Source organism: Aplysia californica, unplaced genomic scaffold (assembly GCF_000002075.1).
Source record: "Aplysia californica isolate F4 #8 unplaced genomic scaffold, AplCal3.0 scaffold00196, whole genome shotgun sequence".
Taxonomy (NCBI): Eukaryota; Metazoa; Mollusca; class Gastropoda; order Aplysiida; family Aplysiidae; genus Aplysia; species Aplysia californica.
The window spans coordinates 151,977-177,542 of record NW_004797466.1 but is presented as its reverse complement, the minus strand read 5'-3'; the positions used below and the strand labels follow the sequence as shown (position 1 = coordinate 177,542).

Below are 25,566 nucleotides of genomic sequence, written 5' to 3'. Positions count from 1 at the left end.
CACACACACACACACACACACACACACACACACACACATAGAGAGAGGGGGAGAGGGAGAGAGAGAGAGAGAGAGAGAGAGAGAGAGAGAGATAGAGAGAGAATTTTATTTTATTTTAAATCTAATTACAATTTGTCTACGAATAGTTTCTTTTTTCAATTAAACTCAAAATTTGTTTAGTTAGTAGTATAGGATTTTACGGCGCTCGCAACTGCATAAGGTCATATGAGCGCGCGAAACACAAGTTAGTATTGTTCACAACAGTTTACTGCACGGCTGGCTCGAGTCCGTAGTTAAATCTTAAAATGTTTAAATGTTTAAAAATCAGTGTAAATATATATATATTTGTTAGGACAATGTTCTACAGAGTCCAGTGCCATGTCTATGGCAGTGGCCTCCGCAGAGAAAATGGAGGCTTCAGGATGGAGTCTCCTCTGGTGTGTACTGTTGCAAGATAGGGCTGCGGCGCCCACTTCATTGTCTTTTTTGGAGCCATCCGTGAAGATGAGCTCCGCACCGGGGTATTTATCGATTAGTTTTTTGTATTTGCTTTCTTTGTAGTGTGTGGTCAGTTGTATATCTACTTTTGCCTTGGTGAGGTGGCACGGAGGGAGGTCGGGGAAAAGAAATTGTTCGATGTCTTGTTAAGTGTAAGTTTTTGAGGTCCTCAAGGATTCTGAGATCGAAGGGTTTGGTGAGTTTTTTTTTGTTTTGAAATTTGTTTATGTTTTAAAAATGCAATTGTGCGCTGGATGTTCTGGTGTGGAGTCTCTGGGTCTAGCATTTTCAGGATGTGTGATTTTGCCGATCCGTAGACTTGACAGCCGTAGTCAAGCCTGGACCGCACAAGGGAGATGTACAAGTGGAGAAGGTGTTTTGAGGCCCCGTCCCACTCCGGATGCGATAGAATTTTCAAAGCGTTTAGCGCTTTCTGGCACCTCACACGAAGGTCGTTGGTGTGTGGTATGAATGTGAGTTTTTTGTCGAATATAACGCCGAGGAAACGACCTTGGTCCTGGACGGTAATCCTTTCCCCATATCGTGTCAAATCCGGCTGCAGCACACGTCTGTCTGTTTGGCAGAAGTGTACTGCAACTGTCTTTGACGGGGAGAACTTGAAACCGTTATTGTTTGCCCACTTTTCGAGTGCAGCTGCCTTTCCATAGATCTCAGATGAGGATTTTTCAAACGGCAGCATATAAAAAAGTCGTCAATGTATAACGAGCTGTCTATGCTGTTTTGGAGGGTTTTTACGATGGAATCTATTTTAATTTCGAAAAGGAGAGGAGAAAGGATGCTCCCCTGTGGGACTCCTTCCTCCTGTTGGTGGGGGTCTGAAAGGGAGGATCCGACACGAACCTGGAAGGAACGGTTCCTCAGGAAGTTGCCGATGAAGGCAGGGAGGTGACCGCGTATGCCGAGTGCGTGCAGGTCTCTGAGAATGCTGTACTTCCAGGTTGTGTCGAAGGCTTTTTCTAGGTCGAAAAAGATGGCGATCATATGGCCTCCTTCAGCGAACGTCTCGCGTATAAAGGTCTCCACGGACACAGGTGATCCAGAGTGGATCGAGTTTTCCTGAACCCGCACTGGAGACCGCTCAGCGAGCCCGTCGTCTCAAGAAACCACATGAGTCGCTTGTGGATCATGTTTTCAATAAGTTTGCACAGACAGCTCGTTAGTGCTATTGGTCTGTAATTGGATGGGTGTATGTGGTCTTTGTTTGGTTTGGGTATTGGAATGACAGTGGCGAGACGCCAAGACTCCGGAAAGGAGTGCGACCGCCCCATGTCGTTGTATATGTCTAGTAGGAGTGTAAGTGTTTCTGAGGGTAGGCGTCTAATGATCTGGTTGTGGATGTCATCCGGTCACGGGGCTGTATTGCCCTCCATTGGTTGGTGGTGGGGTAGGGGGATGTCTGCTGGAGAGGGAGGGGGAAGTGGATCAGACGGAGGGAGCTGGGAAGAGGGGGGAGAGTGCACCTCACGCTCCATCAGAGTTATGAGGCGTGAGGTGGAAGAAGAAGAAGAAGAAAAAGAAGAAGAAGAAGAAGAAGAAGAAGAAGAAGAAGAAGAAGAAGAAGAAGAAAAAGAAGGAGAAGGAGAAGGAGAAGGAGAAAAGGAGGTGATAGAGGAGGGGGGAGGGGGAGGAGAGAGGGCGGAGGGAGAATCCACCCTGTCCTCCTCTAGAACCTCAAAGCGGTTAGTTAGAGGTATCTCGGTAGAAGGAAGAACCTTTTTAGTTTTAGTCACAGAGACATGCCTGTTGACCTTTGGCTTTGGGAGGTCAGCAGTAGAAGGACTTGCTGACCTCGTGGCTTCCCGTGCTACATTTGCGTATGACTGGCCAGGGACCGGGGTCACAACTGGCGGGCAGGTAGCTTTGCGGGCCTCCTGAAACGAGCAGCCATTTCGTACGTTATACTCATGGATTGCGCGTTCTTGGATCCAAGTCGGCCAATCCTTACTAAAGGCTATGTGCTGACCTTGGCAATTGGAGCAACAAGGACTAGCCTTGCATTCCTTCTCAAGATGCCACAACGAGGACACACGGTTGCGTGTCGGCATCTCGACTGACTATGTCCGAACTTCTGACACTTGAAACAGCGCAGAGGGTTCGGTATATAGGGTCGCACGTCTAAGACCAAGTACGATGCCCAAACGGTGGCTGGAGGGCGACACGAATCAAAGGTCAGGATGACCGTGTTGGTTTCGAGGGTGGTCTCCCCCCCCCCTCCCCCCGTCGGAGAGTAATCCGGCGGGCGTGGGTCACACCTTCGCAGTTCGCCACAATTTCCTCCATGCAGCAGCCCTTTAGTTCATGGCTGCGGACGACGCCCTTTGAGCAGTTCAACTTCTGGTATCGTTCGGAAGTACACGGCCGAAGGTCGTGATGTTCAGAAGTTTGACCACGTCAGTCTCTGTTGCGCACTTGACGAGGAGTACACCAGGGGACAGCTTCTGGACATTCGTAGGAATGTATCCCAGAACTTGTCGTAGTGCATCTCCCGTCTTGAACAGATTCAGATCAGTGTCTGTGTGTCTTCATTGCTGCTGATGGCCACGTACGGCTGCTTCGGAAGCTCCCTGGGAGAAGGGAGAAAAGAGGCAGACGTAAAGGTCCTTTTTCCTTTGGAGATAGATGGTTTGCTTGGTCCGGCGGCGCACCCACTTCCGCGAACCGAGACTTCTTTACATTGGGAACTGGGGAAGGGTCTTTTCGGGTTTTAGTAGTATCCATAAGAGTTTGGCTGGTGTTTCGACTCCGGGGCTCCCCGCCTGCCACGGAGCCCAACAAGGGGACACATTGCTCGGATGACCAGAGCTGTGCCAGGGCTACCCCGGAGCTATACTCTTCACGAGAAAGTACAAGACCCTCCCGCCAAGATTGACCCAGGGCTTGAAGGGGTTTCAGCTCTCAACCGATTGAGTGGCATGGGCCGTGCCACCCTCCCGTCTAAGAGGAAAACCTGGGCCAAAGAGGTGTGTTGGCGAGGGACAGTCCGTAGACTGATCTCACCTCAACCGCCAAGTACCCGGTTTCCATCCGCACGGGTCGCACCTCACGGTCAACAAGGCGCCCACTCTGTGGGATGAGGACCTCTCTTTTTGCTGCACATGAGGTCAGCGGTGGGAGAAAAGATAGAAGAAGAAAGAAAGAAGGAAGGAGACGAGGAAGATACACCAAAGTAGGTGTCGCACCGGATCCCAGAGGGTTGGAGTCTGTTTGCGACATCTCGTCTTCGAAGGGATTGCACCTCCTGCAGACGAAGCAGTGGGTCTGTTTATATCCCCACGGCCCACTGGGGGTGAAAATTTGTTTAAAATTACTACATAACTTTTTTAAATCGTTCATTTTCATATTGCCAAAAATAATGCATGCCATGCATAATTATAAATATTTTTTGTTCTGATTTATTTAATAATATTTATTTTTTCCAAGCTGAGATGATACTCCAATCTTTTGGTTTTGTTTATTTTCCAAGCTGTGATATCCAATCTATTTGTTTTATTTTTTTTGACTGGTTAAAGCTGTTACTAAATATTCTTTAGTACTTACAATACTGAAAGCTCATTGAAAAACCCTCAAGTACCACACCAGTTTAGAATGCTCTGAAGTCGTGGTAAAAAAAAAAAAGAAGAACATTGGCAGCCCAAGAAAGATTAAAAACTCATAGAGGTTCACCAACCATTCAGCTTCATACAGAGTGACTTGCTTCGATATTTACTTCCGTGCAGTGCGTCCATTCATTGTTTAAATACATGTATTTTCAGTGTGCCTGGTCGAGTCGGCGACTAAAGTCGCCAGCGGTATTGGCGCATATACATACCGGCTTGGCGACTTAAGTCGCCGACGGTACTAGGACTGAGTTTTAATTAATAAACAATAGTTTTATTTATAAGATTTAAAATAAAGATAAAATGTGGAAATATAAAGTGCATCTTGTACAGGTTCTATCTAAATGTAGGTATACATTATGTAGGCCTACATTTTGTTTGACGTCAATTGGGGCCGGGGGTCCCTGGGAAAGATGCCAGAAGATGATAAGGGGTAGGGGGGGGGGGGGTGTAATTTTTTCCATATTTAAGCTGATGTCATTTGTGAACGGTCTCCAAGCAAACAAACTCACACAAATGTCTTAACACTTTTAATAAAATAAAGTGCTTTGAAAGTTGAAAAAAATTACTTACTTGTCTGTTTCTTCGTCACATCGTCCTGTGCGTCAAAATTTGGTTGAAGAGCTCTACAAACTCCAGCCCAAGCATCGTTCTTCTTTATCTTATTTTTATAATCATCTAAAGAGCAATTCCAGATCACAGGTCGCTTTCGTATTTCAAGGATGAGCAATTCAGTATCATGAAAGTATGCCATTTTGTAGACTACACGCTTGTTTGGTGAAAAACAACACACGTCGTACGTGTGACCTCGCGAGGTGACGTTCTGAGGGGGAAAGCAATGCACGCGGCAGGAATGTGTCGCTCGTGTGGCCGCTGTTCAACAATGCTTCGTCGACACGCCGGGCGAGATCCGGGCGTGAAATTCCGGTCAGCGTGTTCTGGGGGCGTGCACGATTTGAGGCGATATTATGTTTCACGTAGCCTAGGCTAGCCTACGCTCACAACGTGCCCGGTCGTGAATTTCCTGCCTGTCGCTCGAGTGTCAGGTCCAAGGCATCCAAAACATCAGGTCCTGCGCAGTAATTTCCAGTGCAGTAGACCACGCTCGTGCCCTAGCCTACAGTTTTCAAAGCAGTTGCGGTAGAGAAAAAGTTCTTACTGATTACGAGAGGATTCCTTGCCTTAAGATCAATATCTCTCAAGGAAGGGGGGGGGGGGTAGAAAAAACTCTGGACAATGCACAAGTATGGAATGTAAACAATATAATTTCATGATTGACGATACATTTTGGACCTGTGTCATTGACCCCTGTCCTTGCTTCCCCACAAAATTGGTTCACTTCAAGCAGATCCAATCCAGCTTTTTCGGTTGCTCAAAGGAAGCTCATCATTCCAATTCCAATCCAAACCAGACACACACAGTGTGACAACACTAGCCTAGGCCTTGGTTTACCGTCGTAGCCGTAGGCCTAACATTGACAGTGACATAGGCCGAGGCTAGAATTGAAAGTAACTGAATTTACTGAAGGTTCTGCGTTAGCATCAGTCATTCAGACGTGTGGAGGCAACCTTGGTTTGGTATTACTGCTGGAACTTTACTTGAGAGCTGGAAAGCTGTGTAGACAAAGTAGAAGTTTCAGCATCAGCCAGACTTCCAAGATCGAAATGACATCCAAAGAGCGATTCAAGCCCAATGAAGGGGACTGGATCTGTTCGGATCCCAAGTAAGAGCAAGAATTTTGAGGAATAATTAGATCTAGATCTAGATATAGATCTAAATCTAGATTTAGATATATAGATCTCTAGATCTATATCTAGATCTAGATTCTATCTAGAATATAGATCTCTAGATCTAGATATCTATAGTCTATATCAATAAATAAGAACTGTCCAAAACTTTAAAAAGTTATAAAGGCAAAGGGCCTGGAGAAAGGTAAAATTTTACTGCGTTTGTTGAGGATTGAGGGTCGTTACGGCTGTGTTTTGGGCTGCAGTGCAACGAAGTGTATACAGACCCGGTAACCGGGAACCAAGTCACGAAGTATACAGACCCGGTAGGGGAACTCTTATTTTGTGATTTCGAAAGTTTCAGCGCCCAGACCCGGTAGTGTGTGTGTGTGTGAGAGAGAGAGGAGAGAAGTGCTAGCAAAATGTATATATATATATGACATGACATGCCCCAGTTGGTAGGAGGGAACGAGAGAAAGATAGAGTGGGAAATAGGTGGAGAGAAAGAAAGACAGAGACAAACAAAGAAAAAGAGAATGCGAGCGACACACACACACACACACACACAGAGAAAGAGAGAAAGAGAGAGAAATAGAGAGGGTGACTGCTCGATTGAAATTATGACATTGTTCTTTTCTTCAAATTGTGATTCCTCCAACTCCAAAACGGAGGAAAAACGGGGACTAGTCGACTTGTGATGTCCCGGCCCAGGGGACGGCCATTTTGGCAAAATCAGTCAGGGAATCTCCAGATTGGGCGGTTTATAAATACACTATTTAAAGCACCTCAGACACCAGATGGCTACCATGAGCTGTCCCGCCAAGAACAAGTGATTATCTTCAGACTAAGGACACAACACACAAGACTGAGACAGCATATGTACAAATGTTTTAAACTAGAGGTACAATCACCAAAATGCCAGTGTGGAGAGGCGGACCAAACTGTTGAACACATCCTTCAGCACTGCAAGACACACAGGGCCCTGAGACAGGAAACGTGGCCAACCCCACTGACGCTACAAGAGAAGCTATACGGGCCGCCAGATGAACTGACTAGGACGGCCCAATTTATGACAGAGATACCGGACTTCAAGTGTGATGCGATCGAGAAGAAGAAGGCGGTTTTTCGCCGGTTTTGGCCCCGAGAGTAGGCTTGGGGGGTTTCTTGCCCCCCTGACGAAATAAAAATATAGTTATAGAGGGGGGTTCAGGGGGGCCTGCCCCCCTGAATTTTTTATCATAAAATGATGTTTTGCAGATAGGTTTGATATCTCTCGCTCATCGAGCATCAAACATAGCCTATAATAGATCTAGATCAAGGCTCAAATAAACGGGGTGGGAACTGCCGAAAATGCGCGCCCAATCTGGAGATCCCCTGACAGATTTAGCCAAAATGGCAGCCCCCTGAGTCGGGACATCACAACTCGACTAGTGCCGAAAAACGATCGTTCATCGAAAAGACATCCGAAATCTTCATTAAAGATCTAGAATCTAGATCTAGGCTAGCCTCGAAACTAGATCAATGATTTTAAATGTCTGTTTATCTAGATCTAGACCTGGGCCATAGATCTAGAAGAAGCTAGGTCTACCCTGAGCCAAGAGGCGCTGAAACTTTCCGAAATCTCAAAAGAGTTCCCCTACCGGGTCTGTGTATACTTTGTGACTTTGTTCCTGGTTACCGGGTCTGTATACACTCCCGCAGTGCAAATCATAGATCTAGATCTACATGATGGGCACTAAAACTAGAGTTTCTAAATCTATTGAGGGTCCCTTTACTAGTGTTGGGTCGCAAGCGCGAAAACGGAACTGAATCGCCACTCTTCCCTGCGGAACGCGATTCACTTCAGCGGAACGCGATTCACTTCAGCGGAACGCCAGTAGGGCCTACTCACTCAGTCACTGCCTTCCAATTCACTCCCCTGTCGCTGTCACCACCATGCAGCTTGTTTGTAGCTCTATCTGATCTCTAAAGCCTTGATCTAGTGCTACTCGTATGTCGTGAGCGCAAGAACGGAGCGAAACACTTGGCACGGCTCCCCTTATTTTACAATTTAAGATGGTAGGCCTCTATCTAGTCCAACCCCCCTATAAAACAAAATGAACGGATTCCAACCAATGGACAGAAGGGATCGTGCCGCCGAGCAGTACAACTTGGGTGGGGGTGGAGAGGATTGCGGGCTGCGGGACAACAAGAGTGTAACTTGTGCTCGCAAAGTGGCGTTGATATGACACTGACTGTTCCGTTTCAGTTAGATAAAGTGATCCACGAGGGCTCGCAAACTCCTGATTCTTAGAAGCCGACTGAATCGCGAATCGCCACTCTCAGATTTGGCGAGCAGGATCCAGCTCTACCCTTTACACGTACAGTTTTAATTCATCGACAGACTGACAGTTTGACCGACAGATACTAGATCTGGGTCATCGTTGAACTGAAAGTTTGTCGATGAGAGTTCCATAAATTAGACGTACAGTTTTTTATCCTAAAGTGTCAGTCCTAGACAAAATACACCCAAAAAATTATCTTGGTAATCCAGCAACTATGTTATTTTGGGTCACTGATCACGAAAATCTTATTAAATTTTTTATTTGACCAATAATTACGAAATTTTTGGAACGCATTTTCAACTCTGCCTTGGGCAACGTATCGATGTTATATCAAAAGAGGGCGAGAGATATGCTGTCTGCCGTTCTTTCGCCTCTCAACAAATCAGGCAATTGATTTAAAATTGGAACCAAACATTGGGGAACTGGAAGTGGAAGAGAGTTGGAGGCGGCAATATCTGCTATTTTTCAGTTTAAAATCAGCAGTAATATTTCAAGTGTTTTTTCGTGAATGAAACACTTTGTCTATATTTGAAACAATGCCTAAGACTAAGATTTTACTCTTTATGTTCAGGAATAAAATCATGTCGAATTATTAAAATCTTCATTTTTTTAAAAACAAAGTTCAATATTTTAGTTTGTATTTGATTTCAGTAGGCCTATATCTATACACTTTACACAACTTTTTACAGCATTGATAAAATAGAACTTTTCCCTGTCATTTTAATTAAAATCATGGTGCTTTTTAAAAAATGGGCTTTTGTAATTATTATTTAAAAATCAAGTTTAAATTGAATTAACACTTTATCTCCGAGGGCGGTAAACCCACTACGCCAGGGCCCTTTTTTGGTGCTAAATCTAAAAATGACAAAATTGTCATTAAATGGGTCATTAAATCAAAACTAGCAAACCTATTTTGATAGTTCTTCATCTAATGAATGAACTTCAGGTATAAGAGACCTATTTTTGTCAATTGCCGAAATTTGATGTCGAAGTCGTTGTAAAGGAATGTGCCCGAGCCGTCAGCGGCTCACCGACACTGGCGTTCCGACCGTGAGCTGCTGGGAGCGGCTTGTAGGAGATAAAGAGTTAAAGCATTCTATTCAAATTTGGCAATCAGTTTAAAGTGGAGGCCCATGATGAGGCTCTCTATCATATCATACAGCGCCCCTACGATCGTCAAGGATTATGGAACCTGTTCGACAGTTCGTTAATATGTTAGATCATATAGGTCTTAAGTTTATGAGACTTTATAAATCTAACTTTTGTGATTTATTAAATTAATTTTTAATATACAGTCGAACCTGTGTTTAAGACAGCCACGCATTGTCGAGGAGAAAAGTGGCTGTAAGGCAGGTGGCCGTCATATGGAGGATCAAATGGATAAAAAAGAAAAAGAAAACAAACCATTTATATTATTACGAGACTTCTAAGTTCTCAAATGGGGGTGGTCGCAGGCTTAGGACTGCGGTTGGGCTCATAAAAATGGGTTTTTTGGTTTTGTTATTTTTTTTCTTTTGAAAGGGGGGAGAGGATATATATAAAGCTTACCTGACAGTTTTTGTTGGACTTTTTGTTGTTAATTTCATTATTGATATTTTGACCCTACCAGTACCAGGTCGTTTGACTTTATTCGAGTACATTTTCGGGTCATTTTGACCCATATGCCCATATATACCTTCAAAGAGGAAATATTTCTCTGAATGTTATCATGTGTGTAAAGTTGACATAGTAGAGAGCCATAAAGAGACACAATTTAAGTTTCAATTAGTATTTCAAAAACAAAGGAATGGTGTTGGGAGGAAAAGTAGGGGGGTAATTTAGTTCCGTAACAAATTAGACTTTTAATAACACTGCACTGGTGTAAAAAAAAATGTCTCAGAGTCTACGAGTACAACCCAGAAGATTTTCAAACCATACTTTTCAGGCTTGGAAGCTAGGTACTGTAAGAAAGTACACCTGCCTCTCCAAGGAACTAGTATCTTCTGTTACCGACAAGCCTGGAACATAGTGCCTTTGTAGAGTCGTAAGAAATTTCTCCCACAAGTCACGAATTGGGGCAAATAGATCATGTTCTGGTCTTTGATCTCTGGAAGATTTGTCATCAAATCGAAGACAGTTTCAAAGTTTCAAAATGTGGTTGCGAGTGAATGCACACCTGACAATTGTTTCACCAGACTGGAGATCAAAAACAAGCTTCGATGGAAACATATTCATGTTCTTAGCACTGAGATGACTATAGGTCAAAATGACCTGACCCTGTTCAAGCATAGTGACATCTTTACACGCGTCAAATTTTTTCTGCTTGATTTTGTCTGAAGCATGTCAAATTGCGATATTATTTGTAAAAATGGTTGACAAAAACATAACTAACCAAAAGAACAATTTGTTAAGGCTATTAGTTTTTTTTAAAGATATTGTAAATAATACAGTGGTTGGGTCATTTTGACCCGACGTTGTACTGGTAAGGTTAAAAAAAGATTTAGTTCCATGAATGGTCAAAACAAAAGGAAATGTGTCAGACGAGAAAGACCAAGTGCCATAGTAAAACAAAGAATCGGGTCGCCACCACTCGGCGAACGAGCGACACTTCTGTTGCGAGTTTGTGTTGACTTCCATTGTTATGGACCGGGTTTAGGACTGAGTTGAGGGCAGGGCTTTTAGCTTATGACGGATCACGCGCTTCCCTTATCAGCTGCTGAAAATTTATTGCTACCCATTGGTCAACTCGCGTAAGCATTGGGAGCGACCTGAGCAACATGACTGTTTCATCATCCATTGAAGGGACTGACATAATGATAGATGAATATGAAATTGACAACTTGTTGATTCTGCTATGTTTTCCAAATTAAATCATGTAAACTTTATTTTTATTGTTATGTATTCAATATTCACTTTTTTTTTTTCAGGTGTGGGAATGTGAACTTTGCAAGAAGACCAGAGTGCAACAAATGTGGAAAAAGTAAACCTTTTCTTCTTAAGAAACACAAGTTAATTGATTTGGTAAAATGAAGGAAAAATGACCCAAACAATCTCAAATGTAATGGTATGGGTACTCTTTCTGAGTAATACGGTATTATAGGGTTGGGGCGAGCGGACGGACGGGTTCGCTACTCGCGGACTCAGTCAGAGCTAACGGGTAACGGACGGCCATGAGAGCGAACTGCGAACCTCAAGACAGTTAGTTTTTTGGGTCCGCTCCACAATTTGACTCTCTCAGCGAGCGGACTGCGGACCTCAAGCCTCAAGCCTCAAGTCAGTTCGTTTTTTGGGTCCGCTCCACAATTTTATTCACTGGGCGGGCGGGCGAACGGACGAACTCTAGCAGACGAGATACTCGACGCGAGATTAGACCCGTCGTCTGTTGTTTGTTAATTAGGCTTGATGTTTCAAACCACTAGCGGTGCCACAGGGAGTGAGAGAGGCTGGTCACGTAGTACTATGTGTGTAACCTTTCACCTCGTGCGTGGGGCACACTGTGTACGTTCCAATTATCTCAAAGGCCGGGGGAGGGGGGGGGGTGCGGAAATTTCCGTCATGAACACCCTAGCTACAATGTGAGGCAGGAAGGTGATTTTTTAATTATTTTTTTTAGGGGGGGGCGGGGGGTTTAAAAGTTGTAGGCAATGGAAGGAGTCGTTCCAGTCCGTCCGCCCGCCCGCTCGAATGCATGGAGTCTCTCAGTGGGCCCGTCCGCTCGCTCGCTAAACGAACTGTTGTCTCTGTCCGATGTGTAGCGAGTAGCGAACTACTCTTCACAAACGGACGGTTCGTTACCCTTCTGCTCGTTTGCGGGTAATGCCAGCGGGTAGTTCGTTATTCGCGGACGCTAATTTTGCAAGCCCGACCCAACCCTACTGTATTAGAATGGTTGTGGACAATGAAGAATTCATCTCTGTAGATCTCCGTAGACATTTATGTAAGGACGCGGTGGAACCGGGCACTCATCAATTTTTGGGCATGTGAAGATATTGTGGTATCATCTTAAAGTTTGCTCATTTGTCTTGCTTTGGATGAAAAAAAACCCAACATGTATCTTGAATACAAGTCGAGATATTGGAGATTGAAATAGGTGGGAGTCGCCTGGTTTCAGAGGTAAAAAAATGGCGAGAAAATGGCCGTCAAAATTAAATTATTATTTCTCGCAACTGCATTATAAGGTCATATGAGCACGTGGGACACACCAAACATTTTCAGTTTGTAGGAAATTTTGAATTTTGCCCCGGTGGCGGCCGAAGTCTACTCTTATCGATTTTAGACCACCAAGGGATCTTTAACGCGCACAACTTGCACATGGGACCTCCGAGATTTTTCGCCCTTGTCTGAGAAGGCTAGGTGTGTGTTGGTCTTTCCTTCCAGAAGATCAGGGGTGTGGCTGAAAGAAAAGCAGCAGTAAGAAGGAGACAAGGAGTAGCAGTAGAAAGGCTGCAGAAAGAGTCAGGAGCCCAGAGGAGGGGGCAAAGGAGGTGACGGGGTGGGGGCAGAAAGTGGAGATGAAAGCAGACGACAGAACATTGTTAGAGAGCAGGAAAGGAGGTGAAAGGAGACAATTTGTAGAGAAGAAAATTTTTCCATCTGTACCCAGGTTCGAACCCGGGACCTTTGGCGAATACTTTAACGTCTTGGCCACGAGAGCCCCCAATGTGTTCTTTAAATGGACATGAAAGGTGTTGAGGTGAAAATAAAAAATGTGATAAAAATTCCCGCACCTGTGGAAAAATTAAAATGTCGGTCTCTTCACTTTCTAAATATATTGACGAGCGCCTAATTTCACCACTTTGCCTCACATTTTCTCTCACCAAATGACAAAAAATGGTAAAGAACGTAAAGGTTTGACTAGTATGGTGAGGACACATGTGAGGCAGCATGGTGAAATCAGGCGCTCATCAAAATACAGAAATTGGCATTTTTTCGCCAGTTTAGCAGTTTATGTTGAATTTTGTTTCTTTTTCTCAACACTTTTCTTATATAAAAACTTATTGCCATATGAATTCTATCGAAAAACATTTATTAAAGACACAATATATATAATTTTATCGTTTTCAAGGACTCTCAAGCTATTGAAATCATCAAACTTTGGCGGCCATTTACTTGCTAATTTTACCATTGAAACCAAGCGACGCCATCGCCTTCAATAACAAATATCTCGACTTTATTTTTGAAGATACCTGGTATTTTTTTCAGTGAAAGTGAAAGTAAGGCAAAGGGATAAGCTTTCTTATATGATACCAATAACCCCACATGCCCAAAAATTGACAGAGCACCTGATTCCATGGCGTCATGACACATACAATGTTTTTTGCTTTTGATATATATTTATTTTATGTTTTGTGTCTTAAACAAATTTTGTTGTTGTCTTGTTTGCAAAGTGCTGAAATATCCTAGATTTAAAATTCTTTGTCATAGTTTTGCAGACTATTTGCCATTTATAACAAAAATTGATTATTAACATGGCGCTCATATGACCTTATGCAGTTGTGAACGCCGTAAAGCCCTCTACTATTTAAAAAAAAGAAGATAATTAACATGCCATTTTCCTGTTTCTTTGGATTTTGGTATTTTGTGTCAAATTTTTATTTGTATACATTGAGGGATGGTTAAACCCCCTTAGAACCCAGTTTGAGCTCAGTCATTGAGCACTATGTAAGCTTTTCTGAACTACTCTCCACACTCTATCATACTTTGAGAGAGTTGGGGATTAAATTAGGAAAGTGGGTTAGCATAGACTAGTGGATAATGATATCGGCACACTACATGATGTACACTTACACATTTTCTTAGGCAGGCATGCTGTGTGGAATGGGTCAATCACTAAGTGGTTTATTAACGGATACAATATCTTAGTCCCTTTCCTCTCAATTGGTCAGAGTGTCTGTATTATAAAACTGGCCCATTCAGGGTTATTCTTTCTATTCATTTACACAGTGATACAGCTGGTGGTATTTGATTGTTTCAGCTACCAAATCACAATGATAATAATGTATGCTTCTTGACGAGTGTATGACGATCAGTGCTTAGCGCTGAACAAGGTTAATAGATCGTATTGTACCTATAATTAATGTTTGAAAGGTTGAACATATGTCTTAAAATGTTATTCCTTTAATATTTATGATTTATATTTTTATCTTATCTTCACTAAGATCGAAAAGAAGGGACAGTCTTCAAAAAAGGAGGCACTGAAATTGGTAAACAACTGGCTGAAAAAAGTAAAGGCTTATTCAGTGCTGAGGACTGGCAGTGTAAGAGGTAGGTGGATTCACCGGGCCCTTAGCGAGGAAAAATGTATTTGTGACAAGTACCTTGATTGTGAAATTTGTGTCATTTTTTTTTATTTTGCTGTCTTGTCATATCAAAATAAGTCGTCTCTTTTTTTATATTGATTACTTGGACAAGAGTATTATAATGTCTGTAGGATGATTGGGGGATTTGTGAATGTGTAGAGGGTATATGATTTTAAGAAGATTTAAACAATGTTTGCAAAAGATGTAGAAAAGGGGGTTTGCTTGAAGCTGTTTTTTTTTTTTGGATTAGGCGCAGGAAGGGGGGTTGTTAAGGGGAAGGCAAAAAGTTATGTTACATCCCCAAAAATTGTAGTTTGAGAGTTTTTTTGGTCACATGCCCTATGATCTTTGATACCATTGATCCATTTAGGTGATTTTCAGAAAGATTCTTAAGTTGTTGAGGCAAAGTCATTAAATAACATCATTTTAATCCATATTATGCTTTGTTATGATAAGGCATGCCTAAACTATGACTAAAAGGGTTGAAAGTGAAACTTGTTCACCTGGATTTACTTGTGAATGGCAGTATCATTTTTGCTTAGATTTGTTCTTTTTTGTGATCTGACTTTACTTTTCTTATCTTTTTATGTCGCTGGTGTTGCAATTCAAGCTGCCAACACTGCTTAAGGCTTGTTAGTATTTCTGCACATAGTGTTGTGTTCATAGCCTGATATAGTTGCAGAGTAGTTGGCCTAAAAGTGTGTGTGTGTATCTCATTGCTAACTTTTTAAACTATTGAAAATGCTCAAAATTTATATATTTTAAATCATAGTTTTCTGTATGTCAAATGTTTCTGTCTTTCATGAAAATATGTGTGATGCAAATTTCAGAATGAACCAGGAAACAGTATGTTACTGCCTCTAAAAGGTTAATTCAAATTATATTATATTATAACACTAATGGTGTATTTTTTTTCCTTTACAAAGTGATACTTCCTTTTCCCCAGCTGCGGCAATGTAAACTGGGCTCGTCGAATGACCTGCAACATGTGCAATGCCCCGAAGTACGGGCGGGTGGAGCAGCGCACAGGCTTTGGTGGTGGCTACATGGAGAGGGATGAGGTGGTGGAGTACAAACAGAAAGAGGATTCTGAGGATGATGAGTACGATGAAGTAAGTATGAAAGATACATGAACTCTGTTTTCCCTCAGGGGGAAGGGGAGTGAGCGATCGGGAGTGGGGATAGGGAGGTGATGCCCAGCACGCGAGACAGACGCTCACGTCTGTGAGGCACTATACTATGTTGGAGACTACACTGTGTAGGCCTTACATGACCTTCTAAAGTCTGGTATGTCAATATAGGTTACTTTGGGGAATGCGGACTTAATGAAGAACTAATGCGTTGACCGTTAGCATGGCTTTTCCCCCCATTTATGTTCGTGGGCTTCTCCAGATACGCAGGAAGCATGTCGATAAAGCAGAGTGAGCCGAAAAAAAAGTTGATATAAAGGAAATTGTTAGGAAAAATTTCGTAATTGGAAAATATGTCGATATGTTAAAATGTCGATAAATCGGATGTTGATATAAGTGGATTATACTGTAACTGGGCTGACAAGACTTACCCTCAGTCGTTGTCGTTGCTTTGGTCTAAAAACATATGAGGGATAAGAGATTTGTTGGTACATTTGGTCGGTTGGCCGTTGTCGTTACCCTAGAACGACTGTTGCTCGAGAGTTTGGGTGCCCGTTAGGGGATCAGGTTGGGTCGGGTCGGTTTGCTAGCCTGATTGAGGGCGTAAAGTGGCTATCGTGGCACAAACCGATCGCGCCCGACTTGTCGCCCACGAAACAAACGCGTTTGTTTTCAGACGACGAGTCGGGTGATCATCCCGTTCCGACCCGACCCGGTCCCATCTGCAATGGGCACCCGGTATAAGTCGAGCCTGTCGGTAAAACTGTTTCAATTGCGCATTCGCATCCCGCAACATGACTTTGGTGTGTGAGTTCCGCGTGTGTCGGGGACAATCCGTTGACGGGGTCAAATTAAGTTCGTGAACACTGGTTGAAGTGTTATTCGGGACTTGCTGTTTTGGGGTGGGTGGGGTGGTAGACACTTGACTTACAGTGCTTGACGTGATGCGTCAGGATTTAGAAAATGATAATGATAATACAAACACACACAAACTCACACACACAGAGTGCATATATTTACGGACACCCCTGGACAATTTTTAAGTCGGCTTGGCAGTCGGCTTGTTTCTTGATCCTGATTTTTTTCACAAAGTCCCGATTTTTTCCCCCCTGAGATCCTGATTTTTAGATTTCATAGAGTGGCAGGTGTGGTTTTTAAGTTTTTGTATCACCGACAACTTTAGATCAAGATACATCTCGTTCATCATGCCATAAAATTAACATTTCAATGGCAACACTGCTGAAGTGAAGGCTGAGATTGAATGCAGAAAAAGCAGGTGTTGTAGAGGAATTTGATTAGCAATCTTGACTGGAAAGTGACTCGAATTCTTTAAATTGAAAATTGTTGGTGATACCTCCCAAAAAAGTGTCATTTCTATTTTTAACTTATCAACATGGATTTTTGAGGACTGAGTGAAAGTGTATTTGATTAGTGGAGGTGAAAAGACACACTCTGTGTCGTTCTGGTGGAAGGGTTAAACTTGCTGTTCTTGCAGATAGGAATTAAAAACCTCTTTCCTTGTCTAACAAGAATACAGTGCAGCCTCTCTATAACGAATTATCGGGCCCAGAAAAAAAATGTCGTTATAGAGAGTTGTTATAGAGAGGCAACCAAAAAGTACTAATGAATATAAGGAAAAAATCGGGACTCGGGCACTATGTCTCTATAGAGAGGATGTCGTTATATCGAAAGTCGTTATTTTGAGGCTGCACTGTAATCTTTTTTCTATAATTCATATTTAAAAGCTTATTTTGTTTAAATGGGATAGACAGATCAATATTTATGTTATGGCTGAGCTTTGATATATTTCGGCTTTTCATACTTAGGTCTGATTTGCTGCAAGCAGTCTCATTTGTTTGTTTTAAATCTCTCTTTCTTTCTTACTTCCTTGTTAAAAAAGTTCGGACGAAAAAAGAAAAAATTCCGCTCAAGGAACAGCACTGAAGGTAGAGAAGAGGAACCTCCGAGGTCAAAAGTGTATGAGGAAGAAGAGGAGGAGGAAGAAGATGAAGATGTCTCAAAGTACAAACTGGATTCTGATGAGGTATTTACGTGTCACATTTTTATCAATATTTTGTCATATATTTGTTTACTTGTAGATAACATTGTATGCACACTTGTTGTACGGGCATAGTATTTTAATGCAGACGTCTTTTCTGCAAATTTAAATTCTTATCTTGGTAATTCTTACCATACAAGTGGTTGGGGAATTGTAATTACTTCATTGGGTGGTTGGCGGGTGCTCTGGTGCAGTTTGCTCCTTTCCTATCAAACATCTTTCGTCCTTATCTCCCCTTGTTCTTTTTAGTTCTTTTTTAGGTTTGTTACTCTCTTGTAACACCTCTAATCTTCTGGCGCTCATATGACCTTATGCAGTTGCGAGCGCCGTAAAACCTCTACGAAAACTGAAACTAAATTACTTCAGTTTTCAGTTGTTTGGACAGCGACTTGGAAAAGAGAGAACAGATTTGTGTGTGGTCCTATGAAAGCAAGATTTTTTTTGTTCCAGGTCATGATCTAGAGGGATTTTAGGCATGTTTGAAAAGCATGTTTGATCAATGTGCTAGTAAAACTGTAGAGAGAGGGAGTGATGGGTGAGAAAGAAATAAATGAGGGGGGGAGAGAGAGAGAGAGAGAGAGAGAGAGAGAGAGAGAGAGAGAGAGAGAGAGAGAGAGAGAGAGAGGGGGGGGGAGGGAGAGAGAGAGAGAGGTAGGGAAGGAGGGAGAGAGAGAGAGAGGTAGGGAAGGAGGGAGAGAGAGAGAGAGAGGTAGGGAAGGAGGGAGAGAAAGAGAGAGGTAGGGAAGGAGGGAGAGAGGGGGAGTGAAAGGATCACTATTGAACTTTCTTCTTTGTATTATTGTAAAGGGCAATGAGCTCTTTCTTAGTGGAAATGGGATAAATAATAAATGTGTCATCGGAGGTGGGAACAAGCACTCGTAAATTTTTTAGCATGTGGAGTTATTGTTATCATCATAAAGCTTGTTTATTTTTCTTGCTTTTGATTTAAAAACTACCCATTTTTCTTGAATAGATGTCGAGATATTTGCGATTGCAGGAGGTGGGGTCACATCATAGTGTTACAGGTAAAATTAGCGAGAAAATAGCCGCCAAAGTTTGGCGACTGATATAGCTTGAGAGTCTTTGGAAAGGGAAAATTGACATTTTTTATGATTCTCTAACGAATTCAGTAAAAATCTACGCAGAAATGTGTTTTAAATTGACGTTGAAGATTGTGAATAAAAAAAACAAAATTTCACCACATTACCATGCAAATGTAATTTATGATCATTGCTATTGATGTTACCCTACATCTTTGTATTACAGGAGGATGAAGATGAAGATGGGGACCTCTCGAAATATCAGTTGGACGATAGTGATGAGGAGGAGGAGAAGAAAAAAGCAAATGATTCCAATTCCTCTTCTAATGTAAAGAAATCAGACAGGTCGTCAAAGTCCTCAAGATCCCGGTCCTCTAGCTCTAGCTCATCAAGCTCAAGTTCAGATTCTCGGTCAAGGTCAAGGTCGGGATCTAGAGGCAGAGTGTCGAGCTCTCGGTCTCGGTCCCGCAGCGGGCGGTCAAGATCTCGCAGCGGACGGAGGTCCCGTTCCAACAGTAGAAAGAGACGCTCTAGGTCTCGGTCCAGGTAAAACGGAAGGGTATTTGGTAACAACTCTAGGTAACCCCACACAAGGTCAATATCAGTTTTTTGCTTCTTTGTTTTCTGTTTGTGCACATATTGCTGCGTACGTCACTATTTGTGTTTTCGCCATCGTGACTCTTTTCTTTTGTTACCTTTCAAATAGTTTTGTTATGCCTTCTCAAACATATAAATGTTATAGCCATTATCATGTGAGTGATGTGAGTAATATGAATGAGGAGAAATTTTTGTTAATAGGAATACAGCAGCCTTCAGTGTGTGCCATTAGGCCCAAACGCTTTGTCGTTAAAGGAGGGTTATAAAAAAAAAATAGAAATTGCTTCCTACTGCTGTATAGGGCTATGTCAAAGAGGAGGGGGTGGGGATGGAAGGAGGAGGTTGTTGTTTGGTTTCTTATAGGTTGGAGTATTGGAAAAACTTAGGTGGTTTGCTCCTTCTTTCCTGTCAAACATCTACCTTTGTTATCTCTCTCTCCTTTTCTTTGTATGTTACTCTCTAGTAACATCTCTTATCTTTGGCACTTACATTACCTATTTGTGTTACAAGTGCTGTAAAAATTTTTCCAAAAGTAAGCTAAAGGTCAGATATTGAATATATAAGCAAAGGATGATTGATGATCACAAAGTAGGCGCTTGAGTGGGTTTTTGTGGATTGGTATTGTTCTTTTGGTGAATAAGAGGAGCGTGATGTGTTCCGAGGTGAAATTCTTCTCATCTCGTGTTTTCTAAAGTGAGATTTATTGTTGTCCTCTGGGCTCGTCTTGATCTTATGGCTGTTTACTGGGTTTTTCAGTATACTTCTTTCCTTTTTTAGTAAAGTTATTTTTAAAGTATTTACTATAGCAAGACTATAGCAAGATAATAAAGTAGAGGTTTTAAAAAGGAAACGCTCCCTCTTTTGAGCATTTTGGATAAGTTTCTTTGCTCTTGATAAATGTTTAATAGTTTATGAGAAAGGAAAAATAAGGCTGTTGTAGGATGTTTCATCACAAAATGTGTAAGCAGTGCATGGAGAGATGTAAGTAAAACTGTCGACTGAAGGAAACAAAGTATTCATGTATTCCAAATACTCTGTTTTAATTGAATATGATTTTTAATCAGTCAAAAGGGAACTTGTCTCAGCCTGAATCTCTACCCTAAATGCAGAGAGATATTTTAGTGCTAGTTCCCTTAACTATAAAAATATGAACATAAATAACATGGTGAATGACATGTGAGCGTGTAACTTTGGCTCTACTTATCATCTGTTGTCTGTTCTCTGTTGTGTCTTTGTTGCAGCATCTGTTGGATGAGAATGTTTGTTTTGTTTTATAATTTGTTGTTGCTTGCTTTGGCTTTTGTTTGCAATTTGTGTTGCCAAGTTTACTGTAGGTGTCATTGACTTCCACAACATATGGGACCTTAGAGATATTTGCTCTTGTCTAAAAAGACTAGGTACTTGTGTTCTAACGTCACACTTTACAATAATTCGTGAGTTTTCTGCCCAAGATAACATTTTCAGTTTTCTCATCAGAATCCAGTTGGGTTTTTTCTTTCTAGCAATATTTCCACGTATTTTGCCCCTTAAGATGTTTATAGTGGGATTGGAAGGAAGATTATTTCATTGCTGATTAGATTCTCCACTTGAGTGGATTGTTGGATGGGTGTTGTCTTGGCTCGAAGACTTTCGTTGGAGTGGTTCGTTTTTTATTTGGGGGGGGGGGAATGTCATATTATTTGTGTACACCTATGTGTCTTGCACATTTAGTTGTCTCATTTCAAATATGCTAAATGACTGACTAATTTGAAATGTGTGATTATCATTATGATGCTCTGTCCGCTGTGTCAGGTCTCATGAGAAGGGAACGAAAAGATCTAGAAGAGGGCGCTCCAGTTCCAGGTCACGTTCTAGGTCAAGGTCACGATCTGGACGTTCCCATTCAGACTCCAAACGGTCGAGGTTTGAATTACAAATGACGAGTTCATGTATATAAGAATAGTATGATGTTTTGTTGAGCATAAACCGATGGCTGCGTTGATTTCTGATTATGGAGTTTGTACTGTGTAGCATTTTGAGCCTGGGTCTTCGTTTTTTAAAATTCATTACCGGTCGCATTTTAAATTTTAGTTAGCTAATTGGGTCAGGGAAAATTCTTTTTTTTTTGTAGGGGATGAACACTTCCAATAAATAAATGTTTGTAGCCAAGGGTTTATTTGAACACTTCCAATAAATAAATGTTTGTAGCCAAGGGTTTATTTTATTAAAAGAGAATAAACACAATTTTATGCCCTTTCAAGGTATTACAGTGCTGTGATGGGAAGCTTGTGGGTCATACAGACATTGAATTGTCTTTAAACATTTTGGGTGAAACAGGGGCCCCTTTATACACATATTGTTTCTTGAAACTTTATAAGGACAAAGACATGAATTTTACTGCTTCGTGTCTGTGAACTGGTCAGGTTTAGCTTCTGAGACTGGATGTGACCTCAGTAATTTTGATCTGCAGCCCGAGTTCTCCCTTTCTTTCGTATCTTTCTTGAACTGATGACAAAGATTTTTGAAACAATGGAAAAGACAAACTGGCTGTCATTAGTTTGTTATATAATTGTGTACCTCAAGATTATGTCTCACTGGAAGACAGGCAGCTAGCAAGATCATCTCTGAGCCCCGTTTGTGTAGGTAAATGAGGAAATGAAGCAGGTAGTTTCCTTTTGTGGACTATGAAGCTATTGGGTCATATTTTGTTTTGTGGTTGTTTTCTTCTTCATTTTGGGGGGTTGAGAATAGTCTTGGCCTATGAGCAATGCAATGCTGTCAACAATAATTTTAAATATGTGAGTTTGATGGTCCTTGAAGTAAATAACATTTGGTTATTTAGTATAAAAATGTTAATCACACAGCACCTTTAGTTAGTTATTCTTGGAGAGGTTGTAAATTTACCTTTTGTTTGAGACTACTTTGATATTTATTGTGCATACCACTCTCAATATTGATTCAGTGAATGGCAGTAGACAATTTCAGCTACATATTTCATTTTCAATTGTTTTAGGACTGGAATACTAGTGAGTGTTTGCCGTTGCTCTAGTTTGGTTTGCTCTTTCTTTTCTATCAAACATCTGTAGTCCTGATTTCTCCTCCTTTTTTGTGTTTGTTACTCTCTTGTAACACCTCTAATCTTCGGCACTTATACAACCTTATTGTGATAAAAGTGCCGTTAAACTCTTACTAAAATACAACTGAACTGATATATTAAAGCACTTTCCAATTTTTCTTTGCAGGCGCTGAATGTCGTCTTAGGTAAAGGTAACCGTGCTGCGGGTCGGAGTCCACCGTTGACGGCTTTCAGTCTTTGTCACTCATGTTCCTCGAGGAGATTCCTGTTGGCTCGAATGGTAGTACCAGATCCATGTTTGTGTGAATGTGTCTAGTTGCTTTTCCTGTGGTGTAAAATTTATGATGTGTTCACCAGCACATATATCTCTTTTTTTCCCCCACTTATGGGTTCGTGCAGAGTTCTGATGAATGATATTTCCAGGAGCGTGGTGTTCAGCTTGTGATGTAATTTGACATTCAAGTTCTCAGACATTCTTCCTTTTTTAAAAAGAAAGAAAAGATGGATGTTTTGTCAGTTTTCTGACCGTGTGATTCCTGTGAATGTTGCAAGTGATGTAATTGTAAGTGAAAGAGGACCTGATGTTTCACTGCATCACGGAGCACCCAAAACCAGATGTTTGGATGCAGTTTTATTGGTTTTAAAGCAATTTTTAAACTGCTGTTGTTTCTGTGTCCCTCAGCTTTGTAAATGTGTACAGAACTTGTAATTCGGGGTGATTCTTGTACCTTTGTCATGCGCACATCCCTGGTGAACCTAATTAATTATCCAATCCTACCTAAGGCTCCATTCTGAAAACAACTCCCCAACTGTAAGACAAAGAGTGAAGTCCAACATAAAATGAAACATCTATATTGCAGTAGAACATGCCTGATCGGATACCTCTCTGTAGTTCCAGGAATCGGTGAAAAAAGCTTCAAATTCTAATGACCTCAACTTTCTCTGTAGTTGCTGTGTAGAAAAACTTAGGATCTCTCAAAACTGAATATTGTGCTGATGAGTTTTCCTTTATAGATAGTAGCTGGTCAATCCCAACAGTTGCCAATAGTGAAAGAGAAACAACCGCAGGATGACAGGCCATTTAAGTACTTAGTCAGGTGCGCATTACCAGTGATATTTGGGGATTTTGTTGGGATCGAGTTAAATCAGTCCTTTTCCATAGAGGGAAGGGCGAATGGTGTGTATTTTACACAAAAGATCATATATTTTTATGTCATACACTGTGCTGGATGTTCTTGGAGTTTTCTTATTCTTTTCATGAGATGCCGATCTGTTACCACTTTACTGACAGTGTTTTGACAGTTTCACATTTCATGTTATCCAGTTGCCATGCTGAGAATGTTTCTACTTAATTAAATTTCATAAAACATGAGGAGGATAACAGACAGATCCATAAGAGTTTAACGATTATCAAACATTTTGATCTGTCAAAGTTAAGATTCTGGTGTAGTTTGGAAGATACAAATGGTGGCTAGTGGACTGTCTTATGTGATCTGTCCCTTCTGTTGTTTTTTTCCCCCCATTGTTAGTATTGTTCTTATCTGGTTCCTGAGAAATGTAGCGATTGATGAGACAATTTTCAGAAGACTGCAAGTGCTCATAAGGGGCACCCATTTGTCCAATATGTTGTGGTCTTTATTTTCTGATGTTGGTGCTTCTGGTTTTCTTACCTTTCTCTTTTTGTACTGTGTTCATACCAAGATACTGCTGCTGGTCCTTTATGCTGTGTGTGGGTGCCTGAATTGTCTCTCTTGTCTTCGAAAACAACTTAAGTACCAAGTCCAAAGTACTGTAGTTTGACTGTGTTCCTACAAATGTACTTGTTATGGTTGTGATGAATAAGACACCTGATGAATACATTCTGCTACTACAGTATTATACAAGTAATAATGTCTCGCATCTACTATATGTGAAACTGACTGTGGTGCAGTTGTTTGTGGCTTGGTGTGTTCTCCCTGCAAGAGCTGCAGTGACATTCTTGTGCTCTCCCTTAGATTAGGTTCAACTTTGTTCTTGAAGTCATTCCTTGTTTGATTATCACCACTACCCCACCAGTTTCTCAAAATTGTGTTGTTTTTTTTTTCCAAATGGTGCTTATGTAAACAAACACTTTCTTTGTTAAGATATTATAAAGTTTTTGTACATTGCTTAGTCATGATGTTAGTGTTGATAGTTGATAAAGCTGTCATTGTAAGTTTGTCATGATAGAAAGGCTGGCAAAGTTGAATGTCAGAAGTTTGTTTATTGTGACATTGTGAAGGATAGCAAAGTTTGATTTTAGAAATTTTGAAAATCAAATCAGGCATAGATTTTCTTTACATTTTTTATTTACACTGAATCCCATCCTTTCCAAAATATGTTGGAAAGCGTTCACGACAGTTCATAGTGGTTGGAGGTTGCTAATTCAGCTTATTTCTTTTGCATGATTGCACTAATTCATCTGCACTGAATGATGAAAATGACAATATCAAAATAGTTTTTATTAACCGGTATTCAGATTAAAATTACAATATCAAAATAGTTTTTATTTACCGGTATTCTGATTATGGAGCCCAAGTTCATATATTATATTGTACAATACTGTGTCTCTGTTATGCACACATGGTGAAAGGGTCCTGGCAGACCTCCCTTCCAAAACTGCCATTTGCTTTGGTAATGGAATATTATATTTCAGTACATGTTCTTATTCGGAATAGTGTCATACAGAATGTGCATATTATTAGCAAGTCTTGTCAGCTACCTGAATAATTTTTTTTGTTCTGTGTGTACTGAACTCCTAACACTAGTTTGTAAAGTAATATAGTTGCCCTGACTGTCTCAAAGAATTGCGTAAAGATATGAAGAAGTGTATGTTTTTCACTTCCCAGTAGGAAAGAAAGAACCTGGAAAGAATTCAGGAAGATATACATCATGTAGACTATAACAGCAGTGTTGACTTTTGAATACGAGGAGATTTGTTCCTCATTGTGCTCGGTACCTGATAAGAGTTGCAAGTTGATGGAAGAATTTTTATTTTTATTTTAGCCTGTCTGAATGAAGTTTGATGCTCAGGATTGTTTAAAAACCATTATATATATATATGTATGTATTTATGTGCTCTTGTGCTAGTTTATGTTTTCCAGCATGAATGTTTTGTTGTTACAAATGTTACAGTTTGTATGTCGAATTGTAAAGGACTAGTGTTACAATACTTTCTTTGCTGTCCGGTATTTGAGGTGAATAAAAATGTTGACACGTTTTA

At 41.2% G+C, this 25,566-nt stretch overlaps 2 protein-coding genes across 3 annotated transcripts in view; one reads left to right on the top strand and one right to left on the bottom strand.

Annotated features, from left to right (window-relative positions):
• Positions 1–5,545, bottom strand: part of LOC101862415 — an 8,532-nt gene extending 2,987 nt beyond the window's left edge. The window contains exon 1 of the mRNA XM_005098888.3: positions 4,689–5,545. Within this exon, the coding sequence (XP_005098945.1) occupies positions 4,689–4,869 (181 nt within the window). The 5' untranslated portion in view covers positions 4,870–5,545. The remainder of the gene's footprint in view (positions 1–4,688) is intronic.
• Positions 5,545–25,566, top strand: LOC101862650 (zinc finger Ran-binding domain-containing protein 2). Of its 2 annotated transcripts, XM_005098890.3 has the most exons (8): positions 5,545–5,838; positions 11,073–11,125; positions 14,304–14,409; positions 15,391–15,556; positions 17,475–17,618; positions 18,900–19,219; positions 21,062–21,172; positions 22,492–25,566. In XM_005098890.3, exons 1-8 carry the CDS (start codon positions 5,780–5,782, stop codon positions 22,496–22,498), a joined length of 966 nt encoding a protein of 321 aa, XP_005098947.1. In that variant the 5' UTR covers positions 5,545–5,779; the 3' UTR covers positions 22,499–25,566. The 2 variants fall into 2 exon arrangements, with proteins under 2 accessions (XP_005098947.1, XP_005098946.1); XM_005098889.3 differs by lacking the exon at positions 22,492–25,566 and having other exon boundaries at positions 21,062–22,376.

Excerpts from the sequence above, each read along its gene's own strand:
- LOC101862650 (XM_005098889.3), top strand. The coding sequence starts at position 5,780 with ATGACATCCAAAGAGCGATTCAAGCCCAATGAAGGGGACTGGATCTGT. Across the intron at positions 11,126-14,303 it reads GTGCAACAAATGTGGAAAAA|ATCGAAAAGAAGGGACAGTC; the intron begins GTAAACCTTTTC and ends ATCTTCACTAAG. Across the intron at positions 17,619-18,899 it reads ACAAACTGGATTCTGATGAG|GAGGATGAAGATGAAGATGG; the intron begins GTATTTACGTGT and ends TTTGTATTACAG.